Here is a 12810-nt window from a genome sequence, read left to right as displayed (position 1 = left end):
TAGAGGAACACTGGGCTGGGCACATTATGTGCCTACAACCCACCCTCAAAACAGTCCCCCGAAGTAAAAGCAACATACTGCGGCCACGTCTACACTGCAAGCTTACTTCGGCGTACATCACTCAGCGGGCAGCCCCTGCTTGTAGACAGTGCTACGTTGACAGAAGGGCTTCTCCCATCGACCTAGCTACCACCACTGGCAGAGGTGGAGTAACTGCGCAGACAGGAGCTGGTGTCCGAGCCTCTTCACTGCGGCTCTCCGCGGGCACGGCTGCGCCAGGGCAGCATTTGAAGTAGAGACCCGCCCTCAGGCCAGGGGCTGCCCGCACTGCCTGGCACAGACCAGAGTCTGCTCCTGCCCTGCCCCACGTGGCCGCCCAAAATCTGGGCTTAAGCCTGAAGGCGGGAGCGAGGGAGACTCGCCAAACGCCAGCCGGGCGCGCTACGGCCGCCGGCCGGCACCGAGCAGGCCCCGGCTACAGACCGGGCAGTTGGACGCAGAGTGACGTAGCCTGAGGCAGCGGGCGCCGGGCAGCTTCCCCTTCTCAACGCTCGGGGAGCGCGCAGGAGCGCTACCCCCGCCGGCCGAGTCACGCATGCGCAGCAGGCTGAACCGGCCCTTGAGTCTCTCGCAAAGAGGCCGGGGAGCGAAGTCGCCACGGAAAGCAAGCAGCCGGCCGCACTGCGCATGCGCGCGCCGAGGCCCAACGGCGCGTGCGCAGCCGGATCCGGCCCGCCGCTCGCTGTAGAGGGTGGGGTGGATGAGATGGCCACCACGGCCAACAGCCTGGGGGCGGCGGCCCGCAGTAAGAAGCGTCCCGCGAGCCCGGGCAACGGCAGCGGCCTCGGCCCCAGCAAGAAGAAGAAGGTGCCGGCAGCGCCGAACGCCCCCCAGCAGGTAGCGGCCCGACGCCGTGTGCGCCCGCGGGGAGGGAGTGATAGTAGTGAGTGGGAGGGGCGTGCGCATGTGCAGGGGAGGAGTGGGCGGGGGCAGTGACGGCACGTAGGAAGAGTACACGAAAGCGGGGGGGGGGGGGAGGAAGGGAGTTGTAGCTCCCCCACGTTAGTCAGGCTTGAGCGTGCCCCGGTCCCCTCCCCCCGCCTTGGGAGACGTCTCCCAACTTCCGGCCACGCCCCCGCCCGCCTCCTCGTGCCAAGCAGCGCTCGTTTGTGCTGCCTTCCGCCCCATCAAGCTGGGCGAGGCAGCCTGGCCTGGCCGGCAGAGCACGAGGTGGGGACTCCAGTGCTAGGGCCTGTTCTTGTCTCGGCCGCCACCAGCCTCTTGGGTAACCGTTGCGAAATGGCAGCCAAGATACTGCCCTCCTGTGTAAAGTACTGGGCGCGCTGCAGACGAAAAGTGCCACATAAGAGCGAGATAGCAGGAGTGTCATTCCTTCCTTCCTTCCTTCCTCCACATTTTCCTCTACTGCAGCCGTCTCTTGCCTACAGCCTCTATTTCCTGGACCTCCATGCACCTTGATTCTTCTTCACCACACATTCCTGTGCTTGCCTTCCGTCCACTTCTGTTCCTCACGTTCCCTTCTCTACCCATAGTTTCCCTGACCCCACTGTGGCAGCCATCTTCCCTGAAGGCAGTTTGTGAGAGTTGGTAACTGACGTGCGTCTCACATATACACATAAATCCTCTCTTAGTGGATTTTTGGAATTGTTCTGCTTGATCTGGAGTTTCCCTTCAAGGCGTCTGGTCATCCTGTGTCAGTCCCCTTCTCATTTACCCTTTCCTACCAAAACTGTATATAATGCTAGAATGATAAAGCCTTCATCCTCCACCCTCATCTGTATTTGCAGGTATATCTACACTGCACACTTAACTATGGCTCAGCCTTAATCGTGTTCTTTATACTGAAAAATCTCTCAGTTGGGTTTGGAGGTACTTTGAACCAGGGCTAGTTTACCTCCCTGGGGAGCATGAGTAAGAGCCTTGGTTTCACTTTAACTCAGGTTGAAGCCTGCAGGGAGAGGTAGGCCAAAGAAATTATTTAGTCTTCCAGTGCCTTTCCACAGTCTGCCTGAAGGATAGATGAGTTTTCCTTCAATTGACTGGGAAAGAATCCTAGAGTATTTCAGCACAAAATAGCAAGGGATATATCCCCAGATAAACACAGGTGAGTGCAGAAATAGTGAGGACACAATAATGCAAATAGGGCTTTGGAGCGGAACTGCACCCCTGAGCGAGGCTAAGTTGGGTGCCAATCACCTGGGTTAACTGCATGCTGTAGCCATAGCCTAAGGGATGTAATCTCACGTAGATGCAATAAAGGCATGTTTAAAACCAATGTATGTGTATCTCGGTCATTAGAAGTTGTAATCATCATGCATCTCTTCAGCTACACCTACTAAATGGGGAGTAGGTCAATAGAACATGCACAAACAGATACCTTTACATGTGAATGCTGAAGAGTTGAGTCACTGTAGGCTTTGTGAATGGAATATATCTTCTAAGATTTCTACCCCCTTTTCAAGAGGCATAATAGTAGCTAGAGCTAGTCAAAAAACAGGAAACTTATCCATGAAAAGTTTGTCCTTATTTTTCATAGAAAAGTGTCTACTTTCACATTTTTTGACTAGCTCTAGTGATAGCACAGCTTCTAAGTGAGCAATGCTGCCAGTAGGGTTGCTTATTTTCACAAAAGCCATGAGATCAATAGGGACATCTTTGGAATTCCCAGCAGATTCTCTAACTGCAACTTGAAGACCACCATCCCTGTTCCCCTCTGTATGATAGTAAAGCCTCCCTCAGCTAAACAGCGTCCCTGCAACTCCTATAAGTTCAGCTTGTGGCATTTACAGAGTTTCCTTTCCCCTTCTGTGGTATTATCTATAAGCAGAGAGAACATGGCCCACAGTTATTTGTAACACTGGCTATTAACTACAATAATGTTAAAAATGATTGCCAACCATTATCACATTTGACAACCATTTTTAAGGGCTGTTGTGGCTAGTGATCTGGAGCACTCTGGATGTTCCAGGATGGTAAGACCTAAGAGTATATTTTATATGTTGATATTTTCTACAAACTATCTGTTTTTGTTTGAGATTTATTGTGTGCCAATAGGCAGCTGCTAGTAAAATGAAACAGACCTTCATTTCCTCTCCTAGATTGGGTTGTCGTATTGTGTGCTTAACAGTTTTTGCATTCCTCCCTTGAGGTAGCTGTATTGCCTTGGTAGATGAAGTAATTTCTCTACACAGTGTATGAAGCACCATATATAAAAGTGTGCTGTTGACTTCTGTGGTGCGGGGTCAGTCACATTATGAACAAAAAGTCACAATGGCGCTCAGGGGCTTAAGTTCCACCAACAGCATGCTTAACACTTGGGATGAAAAAAATCTACTGTCAGTCTAACTGACCATCGCACACAGTAGTGCTGACTAATTGTGCAGTGTGCCACATTCTTTGTATCTCACACAGAGGAAGAGAAACCATGTTGCAGGGCTTTTAAAACAGAAATCTAGAAATGAAGTTTGTAAATTTTTAGAGTTAGAAATACTCATCATTTGGCATGTTCTTCAGCAATAACATTTTCTACCCATGCCCCATAAAAACCCTACAATTTTTAGTTACACAGCTACAAAAGTATTCATGCATAAGCTGGTCTCAGACAAGATGAAACACTTAATAAATCTGTTCTCTAAGCTAATCATAATGCAACCAGTCATCAACCAGTTCTCTACTTCATGAGTATCCATCTGATTAAGTAGCTCAGCCAGTAAGCAATCAATGTATCCACAAACATTGTAAACTTTTCTGTTCTTTTTATGAGTAAGTTGCTTGCTGACTAGCTGATCACTCTGGGACTTTTTTAAAAAACTTAACTGAATGAGACTCACCTGTCCAACGGTCTGGTAAGTAGATACATCTTTTATACAATCCAATTTTAAAACAAGTTTTATGACAATGCTTAGTACTCTTCAGACCATTCACTTTCCAAGTTGAAAACTTGGTTAAAAACTTCACAAGCCAAGTTTATAATTAGTCACATTTCTATATAGAATGGTTTTCTTGTAAAGAAATCAACACTATGAAACAGCTGGAGAAAAAGTAGAATTTACATTCCCCAGTTTAAATCAGCAAATTATAGTCAATACTACATATAATAGTACATATGTTATGCACTTGTGTAAATGTCTGCACTAGATTACAAGCTCTTAGGGTATGGAACTGACTTCATATATGCTTTTAAAGCACTCAGCACAGTTTTGGGAATCATGGAAATAATTATTGAGGTGCAGGGCCTTGTGCTTGGCCCTTGTCACTATAGATGTGTTTCACATTTAGTGCTTTGCACTTTTTTCAACATCTGTGACTCAGTCTCCATGAAATTAAACAAAAACAATTTTTCTATTGTCCCCAAGCCACAATGTCTTATTTTCCCTTTTGCACGCTGTAGAGTAGTAGCTACTACAATTTTTGATCTGGGAAGAATGTTGGTATGGTTGAACTATAGTTTGCAAACAAATTAAAAAATGGCGTAAAGAAAGTAATGAGAGCAAATACAGTTTTGTTTATAAAAGAAAAGGATCAACTTTGTCTGGTACAATAATTGGTTAATGAGAAAGTAGATTTGTATGCTCTTGTGCATCCTGGAAGGAGGACCAGGTTTAGTGCTACATATCCGTGCAGTTCTGCACTGGACTTGAACTATATTTACCTAATACATGACCTAGAGTACAAATTGAGAATTTACCTTAATTCATCTATGTCTCACAAACATGAAAAGCAAAATATTGTTCACTGTTTGTATGAGTTACTGACTCAAAGGTATTGAGTCATGTTTGTTTTGGAAGGCCACAGCACATAATGCTCGTCAGTCATGTCTGCAATAAAAGAGACGGCCCTTATGGAAATAATGCCCTGTATTTACCAAATGCAGAATTAAAAATGAATTTACAGGAAAGCATGATTGCAGTTTGATTACATCACTTTTATTAGCCTTACAAAATTATTCCTCCCACACTGTTCTGTCATTGAAAAATACTTAAATTTTGCTGCAGTTCAGTATTTTCAGTATTGAGGATTAATGTGCTTGTGAAGTAGTGATGGAAACCAATAGGAAATCATTGTGCTTATATTATTGATTGATATAGCACCATTCATTTAGGTGTTGTTTACATGAGATGTTTGGTGGTGGGGGTTTTTTTGTTTTGTTTTTGTTTTTTGCTAAATAAAAAACAACTGTTGCTGCTGCTGTTTCAGCTCCATCAGTTGCAGAACTGATGGGAATCCTAATGTACATTGGGCTCCAGGCAGCTGGTGTCTTTTTAAGCACAATGACCTGGATCCATAAAGGTACTTAAGTGTTGCAACATCTAAGTTTTAGGCATCTGGAAAATTGCAGATAAGCAACTTAGAATGGGATCCACAAAAATCACCATACTAGGCATGGAGCAACCAAAGCTAACCAAGGGGAGATGCTGATGAGAGAGGTGTATCCTAAGCACCACGCTTTCACACAGTTTGGCACTTAAGTCTGGACTGCAGATAGGTATCTAGCTCTAGACATTTAGCTCTGCTTGTAATCTGCAGTGAGCAACAGTTCTCCTTTATAGTTGGAAATTTAAAATGAAAAACAACAAATCATGTTTCTCAACAACCCATTGCCACAGTAGATATCAGGGCACCAGATATAATACGTGGGTAAATGGTTATGTAGTTGTTGATTTTTAAAAAGCTGTCATATCATTCTGCTCTGGAGCCTAAACTTTCATTTTTAAAAAAAATTTTCTTTAGTCCTTAAGGCTGTTAAGATAACTGTAAAAATATGAACTTAATGTAACTGATAAAGCAATGTCTATCTCAGGCCTGGTCTACCCTATAAAGTTAGGTTGACTCAGCTACGTTGCTCAGAATGGTGAAAAATCCACACCCCATGTAGACACTACTGTCCCTCGGGAAAGTGGATTATCTATGCCAACGAGATTACCCTCCCATCAGTGTAGGCAGTGTTTACAATGAAGCACTACAATAGCTACTGTGCCACTGTATTGTTTCAAGTGTAGACAAGCCCTAAGTCCGCAGGCAGCCTGAAGGAACATCTACCTTTTGGAAGATATGAAGTGTTCCCATGGGATGTTAATTTATATTGACTTAGTTAGAATTGTGTGAAGTCAATATAAATGTCTACATTGTTGGATGTAGTGGCAGATTTTGGGGAAAGGTGCATTGCTTAGCTAGGGACTGCTGGGATGAGGAATTCAACTTCCTTCTCTCAAATTCAGTCACATCCACATCTGTCCAGAAGGAAGGATGGAGGAGATGCATCATCTCATTAATACCAAAAGCCTCAAATGCCTTCTGAAGAAAAGCCTAGGCTTTCACGAGTCAACTCAATCAGTTTAGCCCAGATTATCTTGTCTTGGCTAGAGTTTTAGACAATGTTAGTTAGATTGAGCTAGCTAACATACTCTAACATCGTACCTTTAAATCCAAGTCAAAGCAAAGCCCTGGAACGCCTTGCAAAGTTAGGTGTTGCAACAAAGCAGACAGTGAAGAGCCAAATATTAAACATGAGTATTAAATACCAGCAGGTTCCTTTTTTGCTCTCCCAAGGACCAGCTTCTTTTCTAGTGGGCCACAAATGAGAACCAGGACTGTTCTTAGATATTGTTTGTTGATGGTTGTGTAATTCATCCGAACTCTTAAAGAACCAGCATCCCTCCACATCCTTGGTGAAAGGAAGATTATGTTTATAACATATAATTAATAAACACTTATCAATAATGTTTGTAATATCATCTGGCCAAGATTATAATGTTTTAATTTAGCTTTATAGAAAAGGAGAATAATTTTTAAAACTAGTCCATTTAAAAGGGGGACTATCAAGGCTGGGAGGCCTATGAATTGACTTTGCTTGACATTTGTCACATATTGAAGGATTTAGAGTATCTGTAATCACAAAAGTATGTGAATTTCCAAATCAACCCATGCCAACTCCACAGAAATGCTATTCCTCTCCCCCTGCCCTCCCACCTAAATGAGATTTGATTTGAGATTGAGAATAAACACAGATGTGCTCTCACCCTTCTCACTATATCATAGCACATGTGTATTAATTTTACTGTGGATCTCAGTAAATTGGTGTCAGATTTTTCACCCTCTTTCTTCTCCGCTTCTCCCAGCATAAGGTTTAATTTACTTTAGCTAATGGACATGAAATATCTTTTAAAATCTATGCAGGATTTTGCTACTGCTGCACTTCATTTCGTGATGCATAACAAAAATACACAAGACTCAGAAAAAGACTAGGAGAATGATTAGATGTTTCTATCAGAAGGAGATAATACTGTACTAGGATTATCTGATTTTGAAAGAGAAGAGTAAGAGGAGATATGATAGTGATATGGTATAGAAAATTTGATTCAAAACACTTCACACATTAGAAAGACAGTTCACTTAAGATGTGACACTCATAAAAATGGCCATGTTAGAATCAGCTTAGTTGTTTAAAACGGTCAAGTTTAACAAGACAATTGGGAATAGTGTGGCTATTTATCTAGATACTGTAGCTTTATATAGCTGAACTGCTCTTTTACACATTTCAGTACATGTTACAGGCTTGCACTGGGTAACATTTCAGTTTTTGCTTCAGAAAAGTGATAGACATTATGTAAACATGTTAATGTTGGAGTAGGGAAGTTAATAGAAATTTTAATATTGTAGTTAAATAGGGTTTTGAACTTAATTGTTTTGTATTAAGAAGCAAACAAAGCAGGGACTTTATCCATTGGGTAATTCATATTGTGATTACATTCCACATATATATTTATTGGTGCTAAATTATCTGCAGAAGGGGGTGGGGAGCCTCTCTCTGTTCTCTGGAGACAATAGAAATTTATTGAGAATTGTAAGGAAAAACTAACGGTCAACTAAATAAAGGACAAAGTTGTTTTTAATGGTGACAAAATTATAAGCTAATGATATAGTGGAGGCCATTTATGTTGCCCCATAATAAAAATACTCTGTTAAATAAAAACACAAATTGAGAACAGATAAAATTAAATCATTTTTTTGACTAATGGATAAGTAAGATGTGGCAGAAAGTTCCACATATTCTATCATTTTAGGAAGACCAAATATCTGTAGTTACATTGCTATGAAAATTTTTACAAAGGCTTTCTGTCCTCATGCTTCAGGACATAAACTGTCAGCTGCATTCAAGAAGAAATTTTCTCTCCACTTGACATATTACTGTACAATGAACGGGAAACATTTTTTGGAATTTTTTTTTTAAATCTGCCTCTGAAGCTTTATAGGCCAGAGACAGGATTCCAAACTAGCTGAATCATTGGTTTCTTTCAATATGGCAAATACTATGTCTTTATACGCTTATATTAATAGAGGGAGAAACACTTTGGTGTCTCATGTGCATTATGTTTCATCAATTTTCATCAGAGAGAGAAAATATTATGGGGAGAATTCCCCAGGCTCCATGTGGACACCTTCCTGATGTGTGAACTATGTAAAAATCTAAGTTTTGTTTAAATACCATCACTTTAAAAATATCTGCAGTCCTGAGGGGTAAATCCTTCAATGTGGGATAACTTTAAGTTAGATCAATTTTTTTAGGCTTCCTGCCTTGATAATGACTGTCTATTTATTGGACTGCTAAACATGGACCCATCTGGGCGCTAATCACATATCTTATGATAGGCTATTGCGCATATGGAAAACAGCTTACTCAAAGTTTGTCTGTCTTTTAGGAAGTGAAACCTGGGGGGAAAGGTAAACATAGTTTTGGAAGGGGGAGAAGGGATAGACGAGGGACCAGAGGATTGAGACAGCTCTCTGAAAGTCCTTGCAGAGACTAGCACAGTAATTGATAGACTGCATGGTAATCATACAGTTTATATCATTGCTCATGCAGAATAGTAATATCCTCAATTTTAAGACATGCTAGTTTCTAACAATATATAAGAACTTCAATATATATTACCGTAGCTGCTTCTAACTGTAGTGTCTTCACAGCACAATGAACTAAAACTTAAACTGGGATGGGGTGAAAACAATTAGATATCTAGATACACTCAGGAAGTTCAGGGCCCAAATTTAGCTCATTTTTTAAAATGAGAGTTAGAAATGTTTTTAGTCTGCCATGGTGTCATTTCAGTTGATGGTTCTGGACTGAATAAATGAAGATAAACTGTTAGTTTAGGTCTCAGCTGTACATTAGTTGCCCTCAGGTAAATTCAACATCCTGATGGGGAATCTGGGTTGAAGTGGGAAGAAAAAAAAGTGATATTGTCCTGTGAAACTTCATTTGTTGCACCCACAACTGTCAGCCCTTCTGTCCTATTTACCCTCACTCCTCCTTTCTACTCTTTTTTTTTTTTTTTAAGGGGGATTGATTTGCACTTTGTAGTGAGTCATGACGCAAATCCCCCCTCCTCCAGGTAAGTCTGGGCAGCATGGATCCAGGTTACACGTCAAGTGGTTACAGTGTCCTTTATCACAAAACGAGTTGGCTCATTCATATCCTTACCATATCAAATCAACGTGGGATTTACCTATTCTGGTTTTTTTAAAACTCAAAATTGCTCTCAATTCCCAAAACAGTGTATTATATAGAAAAGAACAGAATTTGGAATAGTCACTATTTTTATATAGTATAGTACAGCCAGGAACTACAGCCTTTTTTTAAAAGGTCCCAGTTTGGGGGCCATCTAGCTCCATAATCTTTATAGTTCTAAATGTTCTGATTCACAATTTGAGCATATCCTCTCTTTTTTTAATTGCCAGGCTAAATATTTTATTGTGGGAGCTTTTTTACAAAATCCCATAAAACCTCCACAAAATCAAAATCCCTTGCTTCTTTCTCACCTGCATTCTTGAAATGAGTGCAAATACTTCACTAATTCTGATGCAATGGAACAATCAGTCTTTTCACAGCTCTCTCTTATTATGTCCTGCAAAAGAGGCGATCAGGATGCAAGACATATTCAAAATCCAGGACTGTCTAGCTGTTTTCAGGATATGTGGCAATTCTTCAAACTCAGTCAAAAATATTGAGGTGCATTTTATTGCTACTCAATCCTTACATTTTATTAAAGCAGCATATCTTGGAAATATTATCAGATAACATGGCATTTTATTGTATAAAGAAAGCAAAGTAGTTCACAACAGATGCTGTGTGACACTATTCTCTTCTAAACTAGACTCTGCTTGGTGTTTATCTCTGTTCACTTAGCAACTTTCTCATTATCCAGGAAAATTTAAGTCTCCCAAAGGTACTACCCCCACAGTTTTGCTGAGTACAGGAGCACATTTTCCATGATACTCAGAGAAGAGAAGCCTGGTTTAAGGCCTACTTTACTTTTTGGGTTTGTGAGTTTAGAAGGTAAAGGAGGGGAGTTACAATATTCAGTGAATGTACAAAAAGACTTCCCTGCCCCCAATATCAGTAGCTTTCATTATATACTGTCTAGCCCCAAGATTAGAAATTATAAAAATGGACATGTAGTTCCTTTTATTGACCTCTTACAAGTATCTTATTCATCCATGATGTGGCACACATTTGGCAAGCTCTTTTGAAGTTTGTATCACTCGTCAGTCAGAAGAATTAGTATATGACATGAAATTCAAGGGCAGTGTGGTGGGTTTTTGTTTTTTACTGTAAATTGCTTTAAGAATGAAATGCTTCATATGTGACGATAGATTGAAGGTGGGGGGGATGCACAGGATGTTTTGGGCATATTAGTGTGTTGCTGGGTTTGTGCCTGTGCAGGAATGAAGGAATCTTCTGCTTAGGGTAAATCTAAACTGCAAAAAATCCCCGAGTATTGAGTCTTAGAGCCCAAATCAACTGACTGAGGCCATGGGGCTCATGATGAAAGCTAAAAATAGCAGTGTAGGTGTCCCTGCTTTGGCTGGAGCTCGGACTCTGAGACACACCCCCTTACCAGGTTTTGGAGTCTGAACTCCAGCCTGAGTGGGGATGTCTACACTGCTGTTTTTAGCTTCATAGCACAAGCTTAAGTCAGTTTATCGGGGTTCTGAGACTCACTGCCATGTTTTTGGGGTTTTTTGCAATGTAGAAGTATCCTAAATTACCATAGGCTCTAATGCTAAAACTCTGCATTAAGACTCACTGCAATTACTGCTGAGTCATACTGGCAGAGTGTGCAGTTTGCTCCAAAGAGGATAAGAAAGTGGTGGGAGTGTCTGTCTCCTGTCCACGCTGCCTTCCGCCTTTTGGGGATGTAGACTAATTCAGTTGACAGAAGAACGTTCTCCCAGTAGAGCTGCTCAGTTGATGCCACTGCATCAATGCCTGCCGTGGTGGCAGTGTAGATGTGCCCAGGGAGTGAAAAAAGAGCTAGGACCGAAGGAAAAGCCTAAACAACAACTAAGGTGGGAAAGGGCCTGAAGATTATGTTGTTTTATTGTACAAGTGAACCTCAGAGTTACGAACACCAGAGTTACGAACTGATCAGTCAACCATACAGCACATTTGGAACTGGAAATATGCAACCACGAAGCATTGTGGGGGAGGAGGAGCAAATACAGTACTGTTTTAAATGTAAACTACTAAAAAAAAAAGAGGGGGAAGCAGCATTTTTCTTTTGCATAGTAAGGTTTTGAAAGCTGTATTAAGTCAATGGTCAGTTGTAAACTTTTGAAAGAACAACCATAATATTTTGTTCAGAGTTTCAAACATTTCAGAGTTACAAAATACCGCTATTCCCAGGGTGTACTTAACTCTGAGGTTCTACTGTAATTGAATTACCAGTTAAGATAAAACCCTGGGAGAGGTTCGGTTTGGTCACTAGTTGAAGGTCCATGTGCTCTGACAGGAACTTGGTAAGATGTATGTAGCAGTTTTTACTGGAGACTAGTTGGTTGCTAATTTCAGGAATATAATCAATAGAGCTGGTTGAAAAATTTAACAGGAACTTTTTTCTGTCAAAAAATACAATTTAATAGAAACACAAATGTTTTGTGAAAACATATCAATTTTGACAAAAAAATTGTTGGGAAATTTCTTGGGTCCAGGAGGGAGAAGGTGCTGGGGAGGAGAGAAAGAGAATGAGCAACACCCAAGAATAGCCAGTAGTTAGGTAATTAGGGGTCTTTGCCTAATTTGGAGTAGGGACTCCCACATCCAGGTAAGTGTCCTAGCCACCAGCCAAAGCTATTCTGGGGTGGCTCACTCTCTTGATGAAAAATTTCGACAGGTCTTATTTACATTCTGCATTGGAACTAAACATATGTCAAAGCCTCAAAAAATTTTCATAATATTGATTTTTTTTGTTTGTTTTCTAGCCAGCCCTAATAATCAATACTCTTCGGCTTTCTTTTTCCTTATTTCTCTATTGTTTTCTTACATAACACTTTTTAGGGCAGATGGGTTATGATATTAGAGTCAGTGTTCTCTCTCATCTCCTTCCTTGGTTGCAATCCATTATTTGTTGGTGGGATTTTGATATCCTCTCTAAGAAGTGTTATGACATTGAGGGCACATCAACAAATGGTGATGTATCCTTTTTCCTTAACAGAACTGCAATATGTAAAATGATAGATTTAAAGAGTTTTATTATGGAATTTAGCTTCTTTAAATCCTAGATTAGACTAGAACAATGAGAGGTTTTTTTTCTGTTCATAGAAACATACAGACAGATAAGTGTGTTAAAAATTCAGTTCAAATTTATTAATTGAATAATCTTTAATCATTTGTATGATTGCTTTTATTTTTAAAATGTAACAATTCAGGAGAATTATTTTTTCTTCAAAGAACCTTAACTATTCTGATTACTGGGCTCTGTCTTACTCTTGGTAATTTAAGTAGTATCCTAT

The 12810-nt window shown here is 40.9% G+C and overlaps 1 protein-coding gene across 2 annotated transcripts in view; it reads left to right on the top strand.

The window, feature by feature from the left end:
* The first annotated feature begins 378 nt into the window (after positions 1-378).
* Positions 379-12810, top strand: part of INO80C (INO80 complex subunit C) — a 35860-nt gene continuing 23428 nt past the window's right edge. For both annotated transcript variants that reach the window (XM_067569950.1, XM_067569951.1), the window contains exon 1: positions 379-897. In XM_067569950.1, the coding sequence (XP_067426051.1) occupies positions 688-897 (210 nt within the window). In that variant the 5' untranslated portion in view covers positions 379-687. The remainder of the gene's footprint in view (positions 898-12810) is intronic.

Source organism: Emydura macquarii, unplaced genomic scaffold (assembly GCF_026122565.2).
Source record: "Emydura macquarii macquarii isolate MOO-44397 ecotype Brisbane River unplaced genomic scaffold, CSIRO-AGI_Emac_v2 contig_2975, whole genome shotgun sequence".
Taxonomy (NCBI): domain Eukaryota; kingdom Metazoa; phylum Chordata; order Testudines; family Chelidae; genus Emydura; species Emydura macquarii.
This window is presented reverse-complemented; position numbering and strand designations above follow the sequence as displayed.